Genomic DNA, 26,783 nt, shown 5'->3' with positions numbered 1-26,783 from the left:
TTATGATCTTTAACACAAAAAAATTAGACCAAATCAGGCTAAGATGTGAACTTTTTGCTAAAGGATCATATATAAAAATGAATTTACTCTTTTTATGTCAATTTTACTGGGTACAGAATTCCAATTTAATTCATACCAAGCCATAGATACTAGGTTTGCAACAAAGGTCTCGAGAATTTGAATGGTACACCTGAGAATTTTAAAACACAGGTGACAGACAACCCAGCAGGGAAAAAGTACACTGCAAAATCCCGTTTCATGATGATGTACTACATCTTAGGCCCAAATAACTATTTCAAAATATAGACTTGGTTTTCAGAGGACTGGGCCAGAGAATATAGAAAAGCTCACAGCTATTCAACATCACTCTTAGGAAAAACAGAACTCATGGGTATCACCCCCCAATGGTAAAGTACTGCAATTCTCAGAGGCCTAAGCAGCTAAACAGTCAAGAGATTGGTCTTTTTTTTTTTTTCCCAATGAGGCCTACATAAATAACCTGGGTTTCTCTCATCATGAAAAATGACAAAGAGTTTCCTAAATGCTGCCTGTCTACCAAGATTCCATATCCTGACAGTCCACATAAAATACCAAGTCTAAAAACTAACACAAGGAAGGACAGCAAGACAATAAAACACTACCACATAAAACAGCACAATAGTGAAAGAAGATACAAATAGCTGTGGCAGTCACAAAACAACCAACAATGATTTCTGAATAGCACATAAAGAACTCCTGTGGTACTCTGGCCTCTACTCAGCACACAGATGGCAATAACAAGAAGGTAATCTTGGAATATAAAGAAAGTAATATGTACCTCTCCAGAGGATACAGGTGAGTCTTAACTGCCCATAGGAAGAATTTCTCTGGTAAGGACAGTACATCCACAGAGGCTCCCACCACCCTTAAAGTTTTCATCAATTTGATTTTTCCGGTCTGTGCTTCTTATACTGGGGTAACTCCACGCCCGGGGGTACCTATACTCTCCCTTCTGCCATTAGGGGTCATGTTAAGTTAGGGCAGTTAGGTAAAATCTGACATTATTCAACATAAAAGCAATAAGCCCTCTTTGTGGAGTGAAAAGTTTAATTTTTCAGATCCATCAGGAAATACAACAAAAAAAATTTTTTAAGGAAATCTGATCCTCTCACAATAAGATGATCTGGTTTAATCTAGATATTAGATAATGTTGCATATTAGCCTGTAAATGAACATCACAGACACGTCAAAATACTTAGCAATGGAGGAATCTATTATTACCAAACTTAAAACAGAGTATTTAGAACAACCAAGTAGGCATCCTGAAAGACAAGTCAGTCCTAATGGTGTCATTCTTCCAAGACAATTTCTAGCATAAAGTAAAATACACCAAATTCAGGTCATCTCTAACTTTTCTTAGTTAAATATACATAAAAGTTGAAAGGGTAGACGCTGAACAATAAGTTTCAATTTTAGCTAAAATGTTTTAAAATCCATAATTATACTTTCTTTTTAATAAATGATCTTCAATAATATATTTCCAACATTTTGCACATATACTTTAATTTTGTTCCCAATCAAGGCTAAAGGGTCACTTTCAGTGTCCCTAATGATCTCCATCCTTTCTGTAGACTGTAGTTTATCACTACCATCATTTTAATTTTCCCGGTGTCTATTCTTGTATAGAATAAGGGTAAAATGCAATAAAAGTCAAATAATTGTACAAACACACTGCTGTGAAGATAAAGATGTTGACATCATTGAAACTGAACTGTTAGCTGGCTGGCAGTGCCACTATTTAATAGCTTGAAATGTGCATTTGTTCATCAACAAGAGTCCAAATTCAGCATACAAAATCCAATTCAGAAGGGATCATCGTAGTGTGAGTTGTATGAAAGCCAAGTGTATAAAATTTGAGGATTGCCCATAAATCAGACTCAGCACGTTTTCCATTTTTCCATGTAACTGTGTAGTCTGTGGAATGATTGTTTAATTATCATGACTTCTTTCTGAATACAGAACACTTGTGTATATGTATGTGCATAAACACTTGTGTTTATGAGTATAGGTCTTCCCACCCTATATATGTTATTTAATAGTTTTCTTCAAATTATCTAAGTCCATTCATTCATTCAGCAAAAATTCATAAAGCACATACTCTGTATCAAGCACTTGATACTGTGCTTGACATTGGAAATATAAACAAAATATAGTCCTACTCTCAAGGAACTGAGCAATCACAATAAGCATATCAGTGCTTATGACAGAGGTATCTATTGCATGCTGTTGGTACAGATGCTCTGACTACGTTAAAGCGGGGGAGTGAAAAGATCAGTGAGGGCCTTTATCCTAGAGGTGAAACAACTTGAGCGAACTGGGGAATTTAATTAGCCAGGTAGATAAAAGTGGGAGGCAGGGGGTAAGGGAAGATAGGTGTTTTCAGTAGCATTCTCCAGGTAGGGAAAACAGGATATGCAAAGACACAGAGCATGGGAGAACACAGCACCTTTGGAGAAATGTGAATTTGAAATGGCTAAAAATTACATGGGATAGAGTGACCAAAATCAATGTAACCAGGTGACAAACATAGAATTTAATTAAGTACAGAATAAAGTTGAAAATCAGAAAGTATTACTATCAATAAAATAGTAATATCTGGGAGGACATTTAAAATATTTCCTTTTTTCTACTTCTCTGTATTTTCTATAATTATTAAATTTTTATTTTATTTTATAATTTTATAATAAAATGGTAATAATAAATATATTTTAAAACAAAATTATATTTGCCTGGGCATGCCTGTGTGTGTACATGCATGCATAAATGGATAAGTCATTCTAGACTGAAGGAAACTAGCATACTGATTGATGATTATCTTAAAGTAGAAGAAGTATGAGTGATACTTTCTTGTTTATATATTTACCAAATAGTTTACATATTCTACTATAAACAATAAGTTAGTTTTATAAGCAGATGAAAATGTAGGGTTTCCCCCCCACACAAAACAAAAACATTTTTGACTTCTCACTATATGCAAACTCCTAATGTAAGGAGTATAGCTAGGATAAACATAGGTCAAATGTCAATATATGCACAAAAAAGAACTGAATTTTTAAAAAAATTCTATTGTACTTGATTTACAATGTTGTGTTAATTTCTTCTGTACAGCAAAGTGACTCAGTTATGCAGATATATATATATATATTTTTTCATATTCTTTTCCATTATGGTTTGTCACAAGATATTGAATATAGTTCCCTGTGCTATACAGTAGGACCTTGTAGTTTATCCATCCCATATACATAGTTTGCCTCTGCTAATCCCAAACTCCCATTCCTTCCCTCCCGTACCCTTGGCAACCACAAGTCTGTTCTCTATATCTGTGAATTTGTTTTTGTTTCGTAGATATGTTGATTGGTATCGTATTTTAGATTCCACATGTAAGTGATATCATATGGTATTTGTCTTCCTCTTTCTGACTTACTTCCTTTAGTATGATAATCTCTAGGTCCATCCATGTTGCTGCAAATGGCATTATTTCATTATTTTTGATGGCTAATATTCCATTGTATATATATATACCACATCTTCTTAATCCATTCATCTCTCAATGGACATTTAGGTTGCTTTCATGTCTTGGCTATCGTAAATAGTGCTCCTATGAACATAGGGGTGCATGTATCTTTTCAAATTACAGCTTTGTCTGGGTATATGCCCAGGAATGGGATTGCTGGATCATATGGCAACTCCATTTTTAGTTTTTGGAGGAACCTACATACTGTTTTCCATAGTGGCTGCACCAATACACTCCCACCAACAGTGTAAGAGCATTCCCTTTTCTCCACACCCTCTTTAGCATTTGTTATTTGTAGACTTTTTAATGATGGCCATTCTGACTGGCGTGAGGTGGTACCTCACTGTAGTTTTGATTTGCATTTCTTTAATAATTAGTGCTGTTGAGCATCTTTTCAGGTGCCTATTGGCCATCTGTATGTCTTCTTTGAAGAAATGTCTATTTAGGTCTTCTGCCCTTTTTCAATTGGGTTGTTTGTTTTTTTGTTGTTGAGTTGTATGAGATGTTTGTATATTTTGGAAATTAAGCCCTTGTTGGTTGCATTGTTTGCAAATATTTTCTCCCATTCCACAGGTTGTCTTTTCATTTTGTTTACAGTTTCCTTCGCTGTGCAAAAATTTGTAAGTTTGATTAGGTCCCATTTGTTTATTTTTATTTCTATTGCATTGGAAGACTGACCTAAGAAAACATTGGTAGATAAGATTTATGTCAAAGAATGTTTTGCCTATGATCACTTCTAGGAGTTGTAGGGTGTCATATCTTACGTTTAAGACATTTATTTATTTATTTATTTATTTATTTATTTATTTATTTATTTTTTGGCTGCGCCAGGTCTTAGTTGCAGCATGCAGGACCTAGTTCCCTGACCAGGGATCAGACCCGGGCCCCCTGCATTGGGAGCACGGAGTCTTAACCACTGGACCACCAGGGAAGTCTCTGTCCTTTCGTTTGTTGATGTGGTGTATGACACTGATTAGTATGACACTGTTGAACCATCCTTGTGACCCTGGGATGAATACAACTTGGTCATGGTTTTATGTGTTGCTGGTTTCGGTTTGCTAATATTTTGCTGAGAATTTTTGCATCTACATTCATCAAAGATACTGGCCTGTAATTTTCTTTTTTGGTAGTGTCTTCATCTGGTTTTGGTATAAGGGTGACGGTGGCTTCACAGAATGTCTTTGGGAGCGTTCAAAAGGAACTGAATTTTTTATTGAATAGAAATTATGCAGTACTGAGATGATTTATATACAGTGGGAGGGTGATCAATTAGGACTTTGATAAGTAAGCATTTTTGTCATGGGGTAATTTTCCTTATGGTATTGTTTTGTAATAAGTTTTACATGTTCATTTACATTCAGTGTGATAATCCATATTCCCCTAAAACCTCAAATGTAAAATAAGGCTTCCATACATGTATATATACGTATATTCTGAATAATGCTTAATTTTCCTAGTATTGCTCCACATTAACATTTCATGTAGCAGATGGTAAGATTTAGTAGACTTCTAAGTATTTTTCTTTTTTAATTTTATTGAAGTATAGTTGACTTACAATGTTGTGTTAATTTCTGCTGTACAGCAAAGTGACTCAGTTATACATATACATACGCTTTTTCATATTCTTTTCCATTATGGTTTATCACATACTCAATATAGTTCCCCGAAATCTAAGTATTCTTAAACAGTAAAATATATTACATAATCTCTCCTGAAGTCAATCCTCAACAATTTCAACCTTTGACAAGGGACCCTAGCTAATATTAAAATACTATATGATTCAAGCTCAAAAATTCCTTAAAATTACTAGCTATACTTGACACCTAAAATATTCTAAGGCCATATAAATCCACCTATATTCTTTTTTTTTTTAAGGCATTGACTAGTACATTTTTAAAAAATATTTATTTATTTATTTATTTGGTTGTGCCGGGTCTTAGTTGCAGCTCACAGCCTCCTTAGTTGTGGCACGTGTGCTCCTTAGTTGCGGCCAGCAGGCTCCTTAGTTGCACCTCACAGGCTCCTTAGTCGTGGCTCGCGGGCTCCTTAGTTGCAGCTCACAGGCTCCTAAGTTGTGGCTTGCTGGCTCCTTAGTTGTGGTATGCGACCTCTTAGTTGTGGCATGCTTCTGGGATCTAGTTCTCTGACCAGGGATTGAACCCAGGCCCCCTGCGTTGGGAGCGCAGAGTCTTAACCACTGCACCACCAGGGAAGTCCCAACCTATATTCTTATTGTTAGAATTTCTCTTCTTCTTTAATGTCTAAAGAAAATAAAGGATCTGAATTACTCAGCTATTTTTAAGCACTTTCTATTGCTCATTCTCATTTAATAGTACAGATTACGACTGTCATTTGCTGAGGAAAAACAAATGATTCCACAAAATACACCCACTGTTAATCAACAGAAATCCTCTTAATCACCTATTGACTTTCCAGGACAAAACAATGGAATGATGGAAATGAAAATACGTTCAAACTAAACAGGTCCTCAAATAATCTATTTAAATAACGTTTACAGCATCTTCTTTACCACTAGTTGTTTTTTTTTTTTAATATTTATTTATTTGGCTGCATTGGGTCTTAGTTGCAGCATGCAGGATCTTCAGTTGTGGCATGCAGGATCTTTTAGTTGTGGCATGTGAACTCTTAGTTGCAGCATGTGGGATCTAGCTCCCTGACCAGGGATCGAACCCGTGTCCCTTGCACTGGGAGCGTGGAGACTTAACCACTGGACCACCAGGGAAGTCCCCCTGTCACTAGTTTAAAATGTGTGGTTTGTAATGTCAATAATCAAACCATCCCAATGTTGCCATTTCCATCTGAGTTACTGAGGATAATCCAACATATTCAGCAACAACTCTATGGCTCTTCCTTTTCTATTGTCACAGAATTTTTACTTTGAAGGTGCTTCAAATTCGCTAAATATTTGCGATAATTTCAAAGAAAAAAATACTATGAAACTATTACTAAGTCACTTCCTTAAACACGTTCAGCAATATTAGTAGAAATGAGTATTCCTACTGGGACAACCACTTTGAAGAATTACTTGAACTATATTTTTTAAAGTTAAAAATACACTTTCTCTATGACCCAGCAATTCCACTCGAGAGGCATTAAGCCAAGAGAAATAAAAATCCATATCCACAAAAAGACATACAAACTGTATACTGTAGCTTTATTCATAGTAGACAAAAATAGGAACAATCCAAATGTCTACCAATGGATGAATGGAAAAACAAATTGTAGTATATTAATGCAATGGAATTTACTTAGCAATAAAAAAGAATAAGTTACAGATAAACATAACAAAATGGATGAATCTCAAAAACATTATGCTGATCAAGAGGACACGGGGAATTCCCTGGCAGTCCAGTGGTTAGGACTCCGTGCTTCCACTGCAGGGGGCAGGGGTTTGATCCCTGGTCAGGGAACTAAGATCCTGCATGCTGTGTGGCATGGCCAGAAAAAAAAAAAAGAACAGACACGATGTATACTCTGTGAATGTATACTCTGTGACTGCATTTATATAAGGTTCAGGTAACAGGCAAATCTAATCTTCGGTGACAAATCAGAACAGTAATTGCATATGGGATATGGGTACTAACTGGAAGGGAGTACAAAGGAACTTTCTCAGATTATGGAAATGCTCTATATCTTGAGAGTGAGGTTACACAAATGTATACATTTGTCAAATTCATCTAAGGGTACACAAGATGTGTATATTTTACTATATGTAATTTTTACATAAACAAAAACCTAAATAAGCAATAAGGCAAAACCCAAGCAAGAAAGATGCAAATGTACTAAGATTGTTTTAATTCTAGTAGTGGAAACAGGAAAGACTAGACTTAAGTCTATATCTGCCAATTAGTCAATCAGCAATGTTGAGCACCTGTGCACAATGAACCTGACATAGAACAAACTGTTGGATTAACAGAATAAAACCAGCATATAAACCCATTTCTTCCATTTTTGCTACAGAGAACTTAAATGATTTCTCTGAAGATAAGAAAAGAAAAATAAACATTCATACTTATAGCATTGTTGGGGAAAGCAAAATTTTCTCAATACCTGCACCAAGTGTAGGCTTTGCTATGATACAGAACTGGGCTGTAAGGTATGAAAAAAGAAAAAAAGATTTAATTCAACAGTGTACTGTTTTATACCAAGGTGAAACATTATTTGCTGAAAGCTTCCAAACCTAGCCCTCTGTGCAGTTTTCTGATAATATAGAACCCATTTATCTTCCAGACCCTGTTCTAAGTGAAACAGGAAGGAAGGGGGCAGGGCACAACCTTTAAAAGAATGACATAGCCACAGGACATGACAAAAAATGGTTAGAACTAACTAGATCCAAGATGGTGGAAGAGTCAACTACCAGTAGACCTTGAGCTTCATTATGCACTCGTTGTAATACATCAGCATGCTAAATGACACACCCACCAGTGCCATGACAGTTCTGAAGCTAAGCATAAAAGACCAAAAAGTGGGCGGTAGCCCAACTCCTGGAAATCCCTGCCCCTTCCCCTGAAATAGTTGGAATAATCCTCCCACGCATTAGCCTATGAAGTTAACCAGCCCATAAAAACTAATCAAGCCATATTTCAGGGCCTCTCACCTTCTGAGATGGCCCACACTCTGTCTGTGGAGTGTGTCTTCTCTATAAATAAATCCACTTCTTACCTATCACTTTGTCTCTCATTGAATTCTTTCTGTGATGAGACATAAAGAACCTGAGCTTCATTAAGTCCTGAGACCAGGTGTGTAATCTCAATTAAAAGACAGTGGGTTTAAGTCTCTGAGTTGCATGGTTTCATAAGGATTTAATAAAAGTCAACTCGTACCCTAACAACAACCCTATGAGATAGATACTATTATCATCCCTACTTAACTGATAAGGAAACTGAGGTATAGAGAAGTCAAGTACATACCGAACGTTACATGTAGACAGAGCCAGGCTCAAATCTCAAGCAGTCTGGTGCCAGGGTGAAACTGAGCAGAACCCCACAGGGTCCTCCCTGGTACAAAAGCCTTTTTCTTGTTTGCAGGAAAAAAAGGCTTCAGCCTCCTAGACCTTCCCTGAGTTCCAATGGGCAGATTCAAACAGTTACTAATTAAGTGAGGGACTGAAGAAACAAAGGAAAGGAGTCAAGAAACAATAGCGCAGCAATGGGGCAGGGTCCTTGTTGCTCCTCAAGGGATATACATAACAATCTGATACACATCTCTGAGTTTTATCTACAGGAACTAAGGCCCCCCCACCCAGGTGGAAGATGGTAACTTCAAGCTAAGCACTATCACATGGACCCAAGACTGGCTGGAACCAGAAGGCTAATGATTGAGATTCCTGAAACACCACCCTGTTATCACACTACCAACCAATCTGAGGAAGGTCACACACCCTGCAGTCCTCCCCACCAAATTTTGAGCAAGAGCTGCCCATTCTTCTTGCTTGGCCCTTGTAGTAAACCTTTTTCTGCTCCAAATTCTGACAGTTCAGTTTGTTTGGCCTTACTGTGCGTAAGATACAAGAACTTGGGTTTGACAAGGACTCTTAACCACTACACCATATACTGGCCTCTGGGCTTCTTTTCTAAGATGTTTTTTAAGCATCTCTTTTCTGCCTATGTCACACAATTTCACCCCTGCAATACAATTCAAGGCCCACACACCAATTTATTCTGAATTTTTCAGCAAAAATTTCTAAATCAATTTGTCTCCAAATATACTCCAGAAGTACAGTAATTTGTAAGGGGACTCAATATTAAAAAAAATAGATATTTGTTGATTTTTTTGACTAAGACTGAACAGAGAAAGCCCTGACAGTGATGGTAATTTTGTTCACAAATCTTTCCTACTGGCCTTAGAGTCAAAATTGTTTTAGGCTGAAAGAAATTTTGAATTGTTCTTCATATCTTAGTGTCCAATTCAGATGATTCTGACTTGTACAATTTTTAGTTGCACATGATTATCTTTACCACTTATCTAACATAGTTCAAATCATCAGTTTTTATTGAGCCCCAACTACTAAAAAGGAGGTCAATGGATAAGTGTTAAGAGATTGCTTCTGCTTTCAAGGAATTTTCTAGCCTAACATTTCTCATATTAAGCTAGGATACAATAACTACTAGGATCTATTGAATTCCCAGCCCCACATTCCAGGGTGGGAAGAAGCATGTGGGTGGCAATGTAGTGTGTTGCTGTTGTTTTAATTTGCATTTCCCTGATGTCTAAACATATAGAGGATCTTCTCATGTGCTTATTTGCTGTTTGTGTATCTTTTTTTGGTATTATATCCATTCAAATTTTTTGCTCATTAATCGCCCTTTTTTATTGGGTAGTTTATCTTATTATTTATTGTTTTGTAAGAGTTCTGAATTCAAGTCTTTCATCAAATATGTATTTTACAAATATTTTCTTCCAGTCAGTGCCTTACTTGTTCATTTTCTAAACAGTATCTTTTTAAAAATCAGACGTTTTAAACTGTGATTAAGTCCAACTTATTTTTTTTTATGGTTCATGTTTTTGTTTTCTCGAAAAAATATTTTCTTTTTTTTTTTTTTTGAATTCCTTTATTTTTTTAATTTTTATTTATTTATTTATTTTTGGCTGTGTTGGGTCTTCGTTTCTGTGCAAGGGCTTTCTCTAGTTGCGGCAAGCGGGGGCCACGCTTCATCGCGGTGCGCGGGCCTCTCACTATCGCGGCCTCTTGTTGCGGAGCACAAGCTCCAGACGCGCAGGCTCAGTAGTTGTGGCTCACGGGCCTAGTTGCTCCGTGGCATGTGGGATCCTCCCAGGCCAGGGCTCAAACCCGTGTCCCCTGCATTGGCAGGCGGATTCTCAACCACTGCGCCACCAGGGAAGCCGGAAGAAATATTTTCTAATGTGAAGTCACAACGAATTTTTTTCTCATTTTCTTCTAGTAGTTTTATAATTTTAGCTCATATTTAGGTCTACAATCCAGTTTGAGTTAATTTTTGAATATGGTGCAATATATCTAGTCAAGGTTCATTATTTTGCATATAGATGTCCAATTGTTCCAGCATGATTTGTTGAAAACACTGAGACCAATGCTTTTAATATAATAGAGCACAAGAAGTTCATTGATATGCTTTCAGATTCTATACTACAACTAATCTTTAAGAAATCACAACTACCTGAAAAGGATATAAAACACTTCTACGTTTTCAAACTATATATCTGTGTGAGGCTGGAATTCTACATGTATTACAAGCAAAACACCACATCACAACTTACTGAATGCAGAAGCATCCAGATGTCTTATTAATCCAGACATTAGAGATTATAAAAAGGTAATACAATGTTAGTCTTAAATTTTTGTTTTAGAAAATAGGTTTTTTTAAATAAAAATATTCATATGCATTAACATATAATGGATTTATTGTAGCTATTTTAGTCAGTTGTTTTTAATGAATAAATTAATATTTAAATTTTTTCTCAGTTCTGATTTCAAATATAATAAATATCAATAGATATACCCCATATAAACAAAACCACTTTGGAGTCCTCAATAATTTTTAAGAGTGCAAAGGAGTCCTGACATCAAAACCAAACTGCCCACATCTCTTCCTTCAATTACTGAAATTATCTTTATGATAGCTAGAGTAATACATCTAAATGCAAATCTGATCAGGTCAAACTTGTGTTTAAATACTCTCAACAAGGAATTCTCTGGTGGCACGGTGGTTAAGAATCTGCCAGCCAATGCAGGGGACATGGGTTCGAGCCCTGGTCCGGGAAGATCCCACATGCTGCAGAGCAACTAAGTCTGTGCGCCACAACTACTGAGCCTGCACTCTAGAGCCCACGAGCCACAACTACTGAAGCCCGTGTGCCTAGAGCCCAGGCTCCGCAACAAGAGAAGCCATCACAATGAGAAGCCCGCGCACCGCAAGGAAGAACAGCCCCTGCCTGCCGCAACTAGAGAAAGCCCACGTACAGCAATGAAGACCCAATGCAGCCAAAAGTAAATAAATAAAATAAATAAATTTATTTTTAAAAAAATACTTTCAACAGCTTAGTACTCTTAGCATCAAGATGAAACATTCAATGGCCTACAAATCCTGCCATGATCAAGCTTCCCCAGTCTTTCCTAACTCTGTTCTCCTCTATTCTCCTCATTCTCTGAAATGATTTCTTTTTTTTTTTTTTTCCCAGCAGAGTCCTTAAATGCACAAAACCCCACCTGTCCTCAGGGCCTTTGAACTGGCCTGAAATGTTCTCCCCCACCTCCCTTTTTGCCTAATCCCTACTCATCATTCAGTTCTTAACTCAAACCTTGATTACCTGATCTTCCTTACCCCCACCCTCAGGTTAAATCAGGTTCCTCTTTTATATATTCTCACGGCTCCCTGCACATTTCTGTTAGGGTAACCACCGACCGAAACTGCCTGCCCTGGCCAGGCCGGATAGTAACCACTTGCATGAGGTACCTTACAACAGGAGATCCTGGTAAGGAACGCGGAAACTGACAAGCTATCACCAACCGTAAGAATTCGGGAAAGGTCAAAAGGAGAGAGGAGACGCCAGTCCATATGTCCTACCAACCGCCCAGAATCCTTCCTACTGGAATCCATCTTGGCTGTGTGATGTGTGCGCCACCAGGAAGCACCCTGAGTCAGAATGATTGGCCAGAGACAACCCGGAAACTAACCCCATTACCATAAAACCTGAGACTGCAAGCCATGTGGCAGAGCAGTTCTCCTGGGTTCCCTTACCCTGCTGCTCTCTGCCCGGGCACCCCTTCCCAAAAAGTCTCTTGCTTTGTCAGCACGTGCGTCTCCTCAGACAATTCATTTCCAAGTGTTAGACACAACTACTGAGCCTGCGTTCTAGAGCCCGCGCGCCACAACTACCGAAGCCCGCGCGCCTAGAGCCCGTGCTCTACAACAAGAGAAGCCACTGCAATGACAAGCCCGCACACCACAATGAAGAGTAGCCCCCGCTCACCACAACTAGAAAAGGCCTGCGTGCAGCAACGAAGACCCACCGCAGCCAGAATAAATAAATAAATTTATTTATTTAAAAAAACCCAAAAGAACATATACAAACACATACATATATAATAGTATAGTAGCCAGGAGACACTCTGAATTGAGCACTTTATATTTTTAGTAATCACAAGAAAAACACAAGAAGGCGCCCGGGCAACTGGTTGTAATTAATTGATTGATTATATTAATTGGCTTTATATAGGCCCAGAGCAAACATTACATATTGAATGCTATTTATTGAGATTACTTTAAAATTCACTATCATACTTCTACTAGGTATGAAAACCAACAAGTCAAGTTGCGCTATGTCAATTTTGGCAAACCAATCATGATGATAAAAATGTCTCAAGAGTGGATGGATCTGGATCTACATTATAAATTAGAGAACTGAGTGACGTGAAATATAGGCAATATGAAGGAGAAAAGTGAACGTAAGTAAAGGATGGGAAAGAAGGAGAGACACACCAATTAATTAGACACACACTACTGCCCACAAATAACCCACAGAGACAGAGAAAGTACCTGGAAAGCTGTGAGTGCGCCAGTCCCTGGGTTATACAGGCATCGCAGCGAAGGCATGCTGTCCGCCAGGCTGGAGCAGCCCAGCCACAGAGACCTGGGCATAGAGCACTGCAGAGAGAGGACAACTATGAGATGGGACAGTATGAGACAGGATGGCACAGATTACAGGAATTTTCAAGGCTTGGCTAAATACAATATTCCAGTTGCAGCTTGCCTTTATGATAGACACATCTTCACGAAACATACTACTTACTAGTTCTAACCCCAGAAGGAAACTCAAAAGGGACACTAGTGGCCAAAAAGCAAGAAAAAAAATTTATAGGTCAAAAATCCAAATATTTAATAAAAATTTTTATCCCTGTTCATCTTCTATGTATGAATCTAAAGGAAATCTACTTCTTAACCCAATTAATCAATTCTTTTCCTCTCCGCACCTCAACTCATCTCCCATAAACTCACCACAGAGTGAAATATTGTGCAGACTAAGCAGAAAAAAGGAATTATTCATGGTAGCATTTCAATATTAGAAATGGTAACTTAGAAGACAAAATATAACAGGAAAGTTAAAGTTTTTTTTTAGAAGGTGGGGAGAAGGCAAAGAAAAAGTATTATACCCCTACAGCTTTGACAGCAACTAACTCTGCACAGTTTGCATATGTTTTATGTATCTTGTTAGCCTGCTATTAACCAAAATGCATAGTTACCACAGCAGGTGCCTCTTCATCTTTCCAGATGGATTAAGGGGGGTGGGAATATTGGAGGGAGGAGGCAGGAAGCAATCCAAACAGAAGGGAAAACAACAACAAAGAAAGAAGCAGAGACAGGGACAGAAAAAGAGGAAAAAAAGAGAACCCCAAAAAGCTGCTGGTCCTGAAACCTTCTAAAGAAACAAAAACAAATGTATAAGTGTGAATATACATATAGTGTATTCAGCAGCAAACAAACAAAAAACAAGGTAGAAATTATGAGTTCTAGTAGTACTAATTAAACAATATGAGTGGTACTCCTCCTGTAGCTTCATGAAACACTGTATCTTTTAGAAGAATTTTTACATTCCCTAAATGTATCCCAGGCTGAAGCTCTGTCCATCAACTTGGGTGCTATTACAGTCTAATAATACTAAAAAACTAAATACCTGATCACAGCACATATAAAAACAGAAAAATATTTTGAAATATGTCAGTGCACGTAATATTAAACTTTATAAGTTTTGAAATATTTACTATCATTGTGGGACTTTTTTTCTTCTTAAAACACTTTAGTTAGAGAAATATTAAGGAAACAAAATATGGTATTCATTGTTCACACTATCTATAACTGATATAAGGATAGTATGCCGCAAAGTACTCCAAAAAATGGTGGACCAATAATTTATTACAACTGAAGTCTGTTAATCAATTGAATGAGTTTACCAGCTTTTAAAAAGCATACACAGCATGTTTTTAAATGCCTGAAACATGTTTTCTACTACTTGAAAGAATCAGAAAAAGATTGAAATGTTGCAACAAGGGGCCTGCAGTGCTTTAAGGAGAATATAGTATCTAATGCCCATGAGGTTCAACAGCACAAATTCATTTTCACAAAGAACGCTGAAAATCTTGACTCCTCCCCCTATGTGGCTGCCTGGAAAAAGCCACAGTTCCTCTTCACTGATAGAAGGCCCTGCAGGCAAAGGGCTGGCCTTAGCATTTACTATATGAAAGCTGAAAGACAAAATCTCCTAAACTCAGGTCCCTGTTGGTCAACTTCTAACAGTAACAGAAGCTATAATAATGAACAATAAAAAGATTGCTGCATTGAGAGTTTATGTATCCTTAAGCCATGGAATAGAAGAATTCCCTTTTCACTACTATATCAACTAAAAAATTCAGGCCAAGAGAACTACAGTATTCCATAGGCCATGTAATACATTCACACTCTACCTATACAAATTCAATGACTGGCTCTTAAGAATTCCAATTTAGGGACTTCCCTGGTGGTCCAGTGGTTAAGAATCTGTCTTGCAATGCAGGGGACGGCGGTTCGATCCCTGGTCAGGGAACTAAGATCCCACATGCTGCGGGGCAACTGAGCCCATGCACCACAACTACAGAGAAGCCTGCGCGCCGCAAAGAAAGATCCCCCATGCCCTAAGACCTGATGCAGCCAATAAATAAATTTTAAAAAAAAGAATCCCAATTTAGTTCACTCACTTCAAAAATGAAACTCTTACTGTCACATAGGATAATCATATCTGCCTACCCTTACTGCACAAGGTTTTGGTAAAATTAAAATAAGGGATCTAAAAAATTCAAGTACAGGGACTTCCCTGGTGCTCCACTGGCTAAGACTCCACATTTCCAATGCAGGGGGCCTGGGTTCAATCCCTGGTCAGGGAACTAGATTCCATATGCCGCAACTAAGAGAACTGCATGCTGCAACTAAAGATCCCGCATGCCACAACTGAAGATCCCTCATGCTGCAACTAAGACCCAGTGCAGCCAAATAAATATTTAAAAAAAAACAAACTTCAGGTACAAAAGAAAAAAATATAAAGTGCCATCATTACCAAGAACAGGCTTCCATGAATGCCACTTGCATTTCAAAATGTTCTGGGAAGCCATTATGAACTGCAGATCATTGAATCAATAAATTTATCCATTAATCAAATATTTAGTGTTCATTAGCAGAATAGACACAAGTGGAGTACAAGGAGAGGAGAAACAAAATTTATCAAGCATAAATTGTTTGCCAGTCATTGTGCTAGATTCTTAAAAACATGATTTCACTTAATCATTACAATCCTGTCAAAGAATTATTAGTATTTTCACTTTAACAGGAGAGTAAACTCAAGTTCAGAGAAGTTACAGTGACTAAATGTCAGTGGCAGAAATAAGACCACAATGTGTTTGTCTCCCAAAATCCACACTCACCACTATAAAGACCTATTCTCAAGTAGTTTACACTCTATTTGAGGGAGATAAGTTAACACAAATAGTAACTACAAGGAAAAATACAATAACATACTAAACTGTGTTAGACAATAGCTGCTATATAAGTTTAGTTAAAATTTCTAATTTTTAAAAAGTTCAGACACAGTCTTTAATTTTATTGTAGCACTTGTTACTGTATGTAAATTAATTATATGTTTGCCTCCTCTATCATAATGTATTTCTCAGATATGAGTCATGTCTTTTTTTTTTTAATCTCCAGCATGTGGTCATAGTAGATGCTCAATAAATGTGCTCTTAATGGCAGGTGATCATTGAAAGCTACATATCAAAGAGAAGTAAGGAAACAGTTTTTGCTTATAGAACAGTGAGAATACTGATAAAATAACACTGTTTACTTTACTGAGACTGATATTACCAGGCTGAAAGGTATGTGTTTTGGATAAATCTCTTTCGCGATTCATTGTCTTACTCACCTGTAAAAAAACAATCTAGTAAGTAAGAAAGATCCAGAGAGGTTAAATAAATTACCAAAAGTGAGTGGGTACCACGCAAGTGGTAAATATGGGATTCAAACTAGATACTCTGACTACCTAGAATAATGCCACGTAAATGATGGCACTTAAGGACTTCTCTGGTGGTCCAGTGGTTAAGACTCTGCGCTTCCACTGCAGGGGACACAGGTTCAATCCCTGCTTGGGGAAGTTCCGCATGTTGCCACGGTATGGCCAAAAAAAAAAAAGGCACTTAAAAAGTCACACATGGGGCTTCCCTGGTGGCGCAGTGGTTGAGAATCTGCCTGCTAATGCAGGGGACACGGGTTCGAGCCCTGGTCTGGGAAGATCCCACACACCACGGAGCAACTAGGCCTGTGAGCCACAACTACTGAGCCTGCGCGTCTGGAGCCTGTGCTCCGCAACAAGAGAGGCCACGATAGTGAGAGGCCCGTGCACCGCGATGAAGAGTGGCCCCCGCTTGCCGCGACTAGAGAAAGCCCTCGCACAGAAACGAAGACCCAACACAGCCAATAATAAATTAATTAATTAATTTTAAAAAAAAAGAAAAGAATGGTTGGCAACCACGCATTTCCATTCTAGAAAAAAAAAAAAAAAGTCACACATGGAGTTAGTTCATTTATTAAAAAATGTGGAGCCAAAGGTGGTTTAGGGGCACTGGACTAACTCAGAAACTAAAGAAAAGGAGTCCCACCCAAGAGGCCATGTTAATCATCAAAGTAATGGGCAAAGAGAAGACAAACTTACATAAAGAGAAAGATCAACAGGACTTACTGACTGACGACAGGAACAAAGAAAGATGAGTCAGAAATAACCCAAGATTCCAAATGAATGACTGGAAGAATGGTGGTAGCACTGACAGACACATGTAAATTGAAAACTACCTGTGGGTTTGGGGGTGTTGGGGTGGGGGTGGAGTAGATAAGCTCAGAAATCATAAACATAACATGATAATAAACCTCTAGTATGTGAGTAAAAATATGGCATGAAAGCATGGGTATAAACCTGTAAGCATTACATAGATGTGGCAATCACTGGCTTCCGTATAAACTACAATGCACTAGGTTAAAAGCATTTGCTGTAAAAATACTAGCAAGATTTTTTTTAATATGAAAAATAAAATTTGATTCCTCTTCCCCCTCATCTCCTTTCCTACCTGAAAAATGAACTTCAACAGCCATTAAGTGAGTACAAGCTAAGTGGGCATCAAACTGAGTGGTATAAGTGGCGACGATGGCCCAATACAGGCTTTTGGAGTCCAAGTGGTGTGAGAAAGGTGTCCCTGAGGGGTAAAAGCCCTGGCATAGAGTTTCAGAGCCCAAGTAGGGTGACAGAAAAAAATCTTTACAAGAGGGTGGCCTGGCATGGGGTTCTATAGCCCTAGTGGAGTGAGGAGAGCTTCTACATGGGGGACTGAAGTGGCCGTGAGCAGCATGATGAGCATGTCCATGTGACGGGGAAGGGCAGGGCAGTGAGGGTTTCCAAAGTGGGCAGAAGACATTCATAGAGTAGAGGGGTAGTGGCACAGCACTGAATTCAGACCCAGTGGGGTGAGGGGCAGTGGCCCAGCAAAGAGTTCCAGACTCAGTAGGGAGAGAAGGGGGGAAGGGTTAGCCCAGTGCAAATAGATCCCAAAAGGGTGAGGAAGGCATCCATAAAGAGTATGGGGTGGGAAATGGAGAGAGAGCTATGTTGGCCATGGGAGATGAGTTATACAGGAAGATTCATCAAATGAGGGGGGGAGGGGCTTCCCTGGTGGTACAGTGGTTAAGAATCCGCCTGTCAATGCAGGGGACACGGGTTCGAGCCCTGGTCTGGGAAGATCCCACATGCCATGGAGCAACTAAGCCCGTGCGCCACAACTACTGAGACTGCGCTCTAGAGCCCACGAGACACAAATACTGAGCCCACGTGCCACAACGACTGAAGCCCACACGCCTAGAGCTCATGTTCTGCAACGAGAAGCCACTGCAACGAGAAGCCCGCACACCACAACAAAGAGTAGCCCCCGCTTGCCACAACTAGAGAAAGTCCGCGCGCAGCAACAAAGACCAAACGCAGCCAAAAATAAATAAATAAAATAAATTTATTTTTAAAAAAATTAGGCGGGTAGATCAAATATTGAGGATAATAAGAGCAAGGATTCTCATCAGAGAAGAGTTACAAATATAGAAAGGAAGAAAGCCAGAGTGAATACTATGCTGCTGAACTACAATTGAAGATGTTATGAACGCAAAGCTTCATAACAAAGACAGACAATTTCTAGGTAAGTGATGTATGTATATGTGTGTGTACACATACATACACAAACACACACCCTGGCTCTATCAACTGCGAGTGTCTAGTAACAGTAACACCTTAATAGCAATGAGTATAGTTAATGATTCTAAATATCACTCTCCACTAAAAGGAACCAGAGCTCCTTAGAACATGGCTAATTCCAGGACTTGGGCAAGTAAAGTTTAAGATGAGCTCAGAGTATCATCTTGTGGTACTCAAAGAATGGTGAAGACATGGCAAGATGATACAGGGGCCAGTGCAAAAAGCTCTCACAGGCTAATTCTGTGACAAATTGAACATCAGAATAAATAATGATGATAATGGATTATAATACTGGCAGTCAAACTCTAACATGCCCCCCAGTCATCCCCACCTCCTGATATTCATAACACTTGTAAGTAATCCTGTCCCCTTGAGTGTGGGATAGCCTACTACCTTGCTTCTAGGTTATATAAGACTGAAACTTCCATCTTGCTAATAGACTCTACTGCCTTCTTGGCTTGCATGCTTTGATGAAGCAAGTAGTCATATTAGAGAGGTTCACATGGCAAGAAATGAGGGTGGCCTCCAGTCAACAGTCAGCTAGGAACTGAGTCTCCACTAACCCTTGAGGAAAGGAATTCTGCCAAAAACCACGTAAACTTGAAGTGGATCTTTCCCCAATCAAGCCTTCAAATGAGACCTCAGCCCTGGCCAGTACCTTCATTATAGTCTTGTAGGAGATCTTAAAGAGGACCCAGGTCAGGCATGCCCACAAGTGCACACTGTGCAGTACGTATGTGACTAATCAACAGACTGAAAGCGACTGACTGATCATTATGTGCATCTGTTTTCCACATAGTGATCTGTGGACTGGAGAGCTAGCAAGGAAGTTTGCACTTTACAAAAATTACAGTTAATAAACTCTGATAACTGAAATTTGAACCATGTTTTGGGGGACTAGTGTTATTTAACTAAACTGTAGTAATTGAAATTTGTGCATATCAGAACCATGCAAAGTGAGGACTTCCAGTACATTAAATTTAAATAAAATAGAAACTCTAAGTAAAAGAACATTAGACCTCAGCTACTACCATAAGGAAGTAGCTGGTATCAAACTTACCCTCCCATCATAGATCAAAAAAAAAAAAGGGACAAAATATGTGAAACATATATTTGAAAACATTGGACAACAGGCAGTACCAGACTGTAATCCCTGAAAGACAGGAAATAAATGAGGTGATCCTTAAAACTGTCTAAGTCTTAAACCTCAAGGCACTTTCTAGTCCGTGGCATAAGAAAGGGGACTCCAAGAAGAGCAAAATAGGACCACTTATTGAGGAAACGGAGAACAGAATGTGGGGAGGCTAAATAGACTAGAATTGGTGAGTCAGAGTATTGGAGAAAGAATTATGCAGAAAAAAGCTCTAGATAACTGAACAGGGGACTCCTTAAGTCTATTCCTAAACACTGAGTCCTGTTTGCATAGGGTGAAACTCCATAAGGCCAGGCAAAAAACCATGAAGGAGCTATAAGCTCAACAACTCCTAGAACCCACACAGAGCTGGGGAACTTTTCTGTTCTGACCAGCCAGATTGCAGAAGCCTAACTGAACATGTGGGACATTGAGTAGGAGCCCCAGAAAGCTCACACCTCACTTGTAGGGATAAACTACACTAGTATAAAGGTTACACTAAACCTATCTTAATAAAGCTTAAAATCAAGTCACAGCAGCATCAAACTGCAAGAAGCTTAACTGCTGGCCAAAATAAACTCAACACATTCTTTTAAAAAGACAACAAAATACAAATACTGAATCATGTAGCATTCATAATGTCTAATCTAAAATTACTAGATGACGGAATTCCCTGGTGGTCCAATGGGTAGGACTCGGTGCTTCCACCATGGGCCTGGGGTCAATCCCTGGCTGGGGAACTAAGATCCTTCAAGCCTCACAGCATGGCCAAAAAATAATAATAATAAAAATTAAATTAAATTACTAGATGAGACAAGAAGCATTAAAATGTGTCCCATAATCAGGAGGAATATCAGTCAATAGAAGCAGATCCAGAAATGACAGAGATAATGAAATTAGCAGGCTGGGCTTCCCTAGTGGCACAGTAGTTAAGAATCCACCTGCCAACGCACAGAACACGGGTTCGAGCCCTGGTCCGGGAAGATCCCACATGCCGCGGAGCAACTAAGCCCGTGCACCACAACTACTGAACCTGCGCTCTAGAGCCCGTGAGCCACAACTACTGAGCCTGCGTGCCACAACTACTGAAGCCTGCGTGCCTAGAGCCCGTGCTCCGCAACAAGAGAAGCCACCACAATGAGAAGCCCGCTCACCCCAACGAAGAGTAGCCCCCACTCACCGCAACTAGAGAAAGCCTGCGTGCAGCAACAAAGACCCAATGCAGCCAAAAATAAATAAAATAAACTAAAAAATTGTTTAAATTAAAAAAAATTAAAAGAAATTAGCAGGCCAAAACATTAAAATAGCTATTCTAACATTAGCTATTCTAACAACAGCTATTCTATGATTCTAGAATCGTAGGATATAAAAAAGGAATGAAATAAGACTTCCAGAAAAGGAAAATACAATGTCTGAAATAGTAATTTCATGAGACGGGATTAACAGCTAACTACAACAATGTAGAAGAATAGATCAGTAAATCTGAAGAAACAGCAATATGCAAAATAATGCACTAAGAGAAAAAAGACTGGAAAAAATTGAATCATGCCTCAGTGACCCATGAGAAATAAACAAGTGGTTCAACATATGTATAATTTGGTATCCCATAAAGAAAACCAGGGGAGTGAGTGGGGAGGAAGCATATATTTTCCAAATATATTTGGAAATGATAACAGATACAATCCACACAAAATTTTTTTTTAATATTTATTTATTTATTTATTTGGTTGCACCGGATCTTAGTTGTGGCAGACAGGCTCCTTAGTTGCAGCTCGCCAGCTCCTTAGTTGTGGCATATGAACTCTTAGTTGCTGCATGCATGTGGGATCTACTTCCCTGACAAGGGATCAAACTCGGGCCCCCTGCATTGGGAGCACAGAGTCTCATCCACTGCGCCACCAGGGAAGTCCCCCACACAAAAATATTAAAAGTTCCAGAAATATAAATATGTGGGTAAATATCTTTAAATCTTTCTCATTTAAAAAAATTTTAAATACAGTAACAATTTAAGTAAAAATAATAATGAACTGTGATATCCATAATATATTTGGAAATAAAACATATGAAAACAACACAAAGAATAGGAGGAGGAAATGGAAATACATTATATGTTGTTGGGCTGCACCCCACAGGCCTGCAAGGCCTGTGCTTGCCCAGCTTCAAGCCTTTATAAAGAGGTGAGTCAGCAACAGAGACAACAATGGGTTAATGGATGGGGAAGCTTACACGTCTGAAGCAAGGTCCTGGAACGACACACCACTGTGTCCGGCAGTCAGCGGGAAGGACATGGTGGCAGTCTTCACTCCCAGGGGAAAAGGGAGATTACCAGTTATAGGGGAATTGACATCAGGTGGGCTCATTAGTTACCAGGGGAACCAGTAGAAGGGCACGCCCCTCACCGCCCCTTTGATAAGATCAATCACTAGCTGAGGCCTGGGGCAAGTACTAGGAAGGTCAGTCATGTGTGTAATATATAGGTGAAGCAGGCACTGGTCTGGCAGGGGATGTACAGAGAGCAAGAGAACAGCCATCTTGAGTGGCCTGACAATACATATGTGAAGTAAAACAATACTTCAAGGGAGACTGTGATAAGTTAAAGACGCATACTGTTTTGCAAATCATATATCCGGTAAGGGTCTAGTATCCAGAATATATCAATATAAAGAACTTTACAACTCAATAACAAAAGACAAACAACTCAATTAAAAATGGACAAAGGACTTGAATAGACATTTCTCCAAAGAAAATACACAAATTGACAAAAAAAAACATTGACTCAACATCAATAGTCACTAGGAAAATAAAAATCAAAACCACAAGATGCCCTTCACACCCGCTAGGATGGCAATAAAAAACAAAAACAAAAAAACCCCAAAGCTATCTAGATACCTCAGGAAAAAAGCATGCCAGGAGATCCAGATAGACTGGAAGGATCTTTATCATCAAAGTCCTACCCAGTCTCAAAAGCTTTTGAAGCTACAATTAAAAACAAAACAAAACAAGACCAGAAAATAACAAGTTATGGTGAGGATGTGGAGAAACTGAAACCCTCATACACTGCTAGTGGGAATATGAAAAGTTCAGCCACTGTAGAAAGCAGCTTGGCAGTTCCTCAAGAAGTTAAACATAGAATTACCATGTGACCACTTCTAGCAGTTCCACTCCTGGGTATATTCCCCAAAGAACTGAAAATACTCAAATATATGTACACACATGTTCACAACAACCTTATTCACAATAACCAAAAGGTAGAAACAGCCTATATGTTCACCAACAAATGAACAGATAAATGAATTGTAGTATATACACACAATGGGATATTATTCAGCCATAAAAATGAAGTACTGATACAAGGTGAACCTTAAAAACATTATGCTAAGTAAAAGAAGCTATATACAAAAGATCACATATTGTATGATTCCATTTATATAAAATATCCCGAATAGGTGAATGCAGATTAGTGATTGCCAGGGCCTGGAGGAAGGGGGAAATGGACAGAAACTGCTTAATGAATAAGTTTTACTTGGATTGATGGAAATGTTTTGGAACTAGATAGAGGTGGTGATTGCATAACATTGTGAATGTACTAAATTACCCTATACTGTTCGCTTTAAAATGGTTAATTTTACGTTGTGTGAATTTCACCTCAATAATTTTTATTTTGGCCATGCCATGAAGCTTGCGGGATCTTAGTTCCCTGACCAGGGATCAAACCTGGGCCCTGGCAGTGAAAGCACCGAGTCCTAACCACTGAACTGCCAGGGATTTCCCTCAGTAAATATTTTTAAATGCATATTGTACTCTCTAGAGCAACCACTAAAACAAAAGAAAACAAAAGTACCTATTAAGCCAACATAGGAGATAAAATGGAATACAAAAAATAACTAATCCAGGACTTCCCTGATGGTGCAGCGGTTAAGAATCCACCTGCCAATGCAGGGGACACGGGTTCGAGCCCTGGTCCAGGAAGATCCCACATGCCTCGGAGCAACTAAGCTCATGCACCACAACTAGTGAGCCTGCACTCTAGAGCCTGAGAGCCACTACTGAAGCCCACGTGCCTAGAACCTGCGCTCCGCAACAAGTGAAGCCACCACAATGAGAAGCACGCACACTGCAACGAAGAGTAGCCCCCGCTCATCGCAACTAGAGAAAGCCCGCACGCAGCAATGAAGACCCAATGCAGTCAAAAAAAAATAAATAAATAAAATTTATTTTAAAATAAATAAATAAAGTAAATAGTATAAAAATGTTCCAATAACTCAGGGCAAACACTCTTGAAAGAAATGGAAAGATAGAAAGTATTAGCAAAGAAATAACAGATATATAGAAGAACCAAGTAGAAATATAAGAACTGAAAATAACTGAAATTTTTAAACTCATTGGACAGTCTCAGTAGCAGAATGGAGATTAGCAGACCAATATTTCTCATGAATATATAAACAAAAGTCCTAAACTAAATACTAGCAAATAAAATCCAGCAACATATAAAAAGGATTATACACCATGACCAAGTGGGATTTATCCCAGGTATACAAGGTGGCTGCCTTGAGCATTAAAGGTGTTCCAATGCCTGGCTCCATGTCTTTGTGGTGCCTGACATCTTCCCCTTTAGTTCCATGAGCTATCTCTGTACCCTTAAAATAGGTGCTTCTTCTTGCTTAAGGTGGAAATGAGACCATTTTTAACTTGAAATCAAAAGTATTCAATTAAGAAAAAAGTATAATTCTAAAATGAGTATTATCCCCAGAGTAGACACCATGGGAAGCTACACTTATTCCAACAATGTCATCAATGCTCCAAAAAAAATTTTTTTTAATTTAAGTCTTCCAAAATGAAACTGGATTAATGTTATGAAAAGCAAGTGAGTCCCTGCCTTAAAGGAGATTATAATCTAGTAGAAAATTTAGATTTAAAGGCTCAGCCAACTTTAAACATTTATAACATTTATAAACATTGAAAAACACTAGATAAATTAGAATTTAAATGTAAAATATTACTAGTTTGATATCATTATTGTTAGCCCATATAAACTCACACTTTTCTTATAATCTTTGGATGCCTAGTCCACTGCCTAGTCCAGCAGAAGTGTTCAAGAAATCCCTGGTGAAGTGAACTGTTGAATTATCATAACAACTGAGAATAGGTGTGACACTAATCCAGGAGTTAAGACACTAATCCAGGACAAGGTGCAGACTCTTACTCAAACCAACTGTAAGATCTTGAGCAGTTCACTTAATTTCCATGTGCCTCAGCTTCTCCACTGGTAAAATGGAGTAGATTAAAATATTTCTAACAACACCTTGCAGCAATAAAATTCCATAATTCTATGATTTAAGTCTATCTTCAACACATCTAATATGGATTTTTTTAACAGTAATTATTAGTTTCACTACAAAATCTGGCCTAAAGGGATGGAAATCCCTTTAAACAATAAGGTGAAGAGGGAGAGGAGGAAGCAGCTCCTGATGCTTATTTAGAACTGTTAGGATTCAAACCTGCCTGCTTTCTAAAATAAATTTTATTCATTATTATTTATTAAGTATGCAATTAGTCAAATATAACACTCTGATAAACTAGAATTTTGCACAAATGCTTTAAAATTCTAATAACTATGCATAAGCAGTAAATTATTCTTACTTGAATTCCTACTGCTGTGTAACGCAGGGTTACTAAGTACATAATTACATAAGAGAGCCACCCAACTTCCAAAGGAGCCATTCCAGTGAATTGTGTAAATAATATACTTTAAAAAAAATAACCTCCTCAAATATGAATTTAGATTTACCAGATATGGAGAAGCTGTGTACCTGTGAGACTAGAACACAGTCTTAAAAAGGCCTTCCTAATTATGAATTTACCAGAGAGATTAGAATGACCCAAAGCAAATTAATACATACTTTTTTTTCATAACTTTCTATAAAAACATTTTTACTATTCTGCTTCAGTACAGAAAACAAAAGATCTTAAAAGTCATTGGCTTGAGATAAGGACTCCAGAGTACAAGACTATGACCAAATTTTTCTAACACTGACCTTCTGGTTTTCTTAATTACCAAATACTTGTGTTGTATTTTTCTTTCATTTGTGTCAACATAAGTCCTGAATATTTGGTCTATGGCTGACTTTACTGTAAGACTGTTGAATTTGAATGAGTAAGAACAATTTTCTTTTTAAAAAAAAAATCACACAAAATATTCAGCATTAGCAGGCAGCATGGCATCATAATACCTAGATGCCACATGTTTTCTGTACCAAAAAGTCATTTTTAATACCCATCTACAGGAATCAACCAACTTAGTAAACAAATTTATGCATACAGCCAGGTGGTATCTTTATTCTCCCCATAACAGTACAAAAAGTAAGGTTGTTCACTTACATTTCCTTTGCTACATTATTAAAAATCACCTTATGCTAAGTAAGGAGAATTCCTATATTTTTGAAGAGTTCATTTACGCGGTAAGAATAAAACTGCAGGGCTTCCCTGGTGGCGCAGTGGTTGAGAATCTGCCTGCCAATGCAGGCGACACGGGTTCGAGCCCTGGTCTGGGAAGATCCCACATGCCGTGGAGCGACTAGGCCCGTGAGCCACAATTGCTGAGCCTGCGCATCTGGAGCCTGTGCTCCGCAACAAGAGAGGCCACGATAGTGAGAGGCCCGCGCACCGCGATGAAGAGTGGCCCCCACTTGCCGCAACTAGAGAAAGCCCTCACACAGAAATGAAGACCCAACACAGCCATAAATAAATAAATAAATAAAATTAAAAAAAAAAAAAAAAGAATAAAACTGCAATTAT

The 26,783-nt window shown here is 38.4% G+C and overlaps 1 protein-coding gene across 5 annotated transcripts in view; it reads right to left on the bottom strand.

Annotated features, from left to right (window-relative positions):
* BTRC (beta-transducin repeat containing E3 ubiquitin protein ligase) overlaps positions 1-26,783 on the bottom strand; it is a 178,062-nt gene that overhangs the window by 108,214 nt on the left and 43,065 nt on the right. For 2 of the 5 annotated variants that reach the window (XM_068548404.1, XM_068548405.1), the window contains exon 2: positions 13,090-13,197. The exons of the other annotated variants lie outside the window; for them this stretch is intronic. In XM_068548404.1, coding sequence (XP_068404505.1) covers positions 13,090-13,197 — 108 coding nt within the window. The remainder of the gene's footprint in view (positions 1-13,089; positions 13,198-26,783) is intronic. 5 annotated transcript variants of the gene reach the window in all.

This window comes from Eschrichtius robustus, chromosome 7 (assembly GCF_028021215.1).
Source record: "Eschrichtius robustus isolate mEscRob2 chromosome 7, mEscRob2.pri, whole genome shotgun sequence".
Taxonomy (NCBI): domain Eukaryota; kingdom Metazoa; phylum Chordata; class Mammalia; order Artiodactyla; family Eschrichtiidae; genus Eschrichtius; species Eschrichtius robustus.
This window is presented reverse-complemented; position numbering and strand designations above follow the sequence as displayed.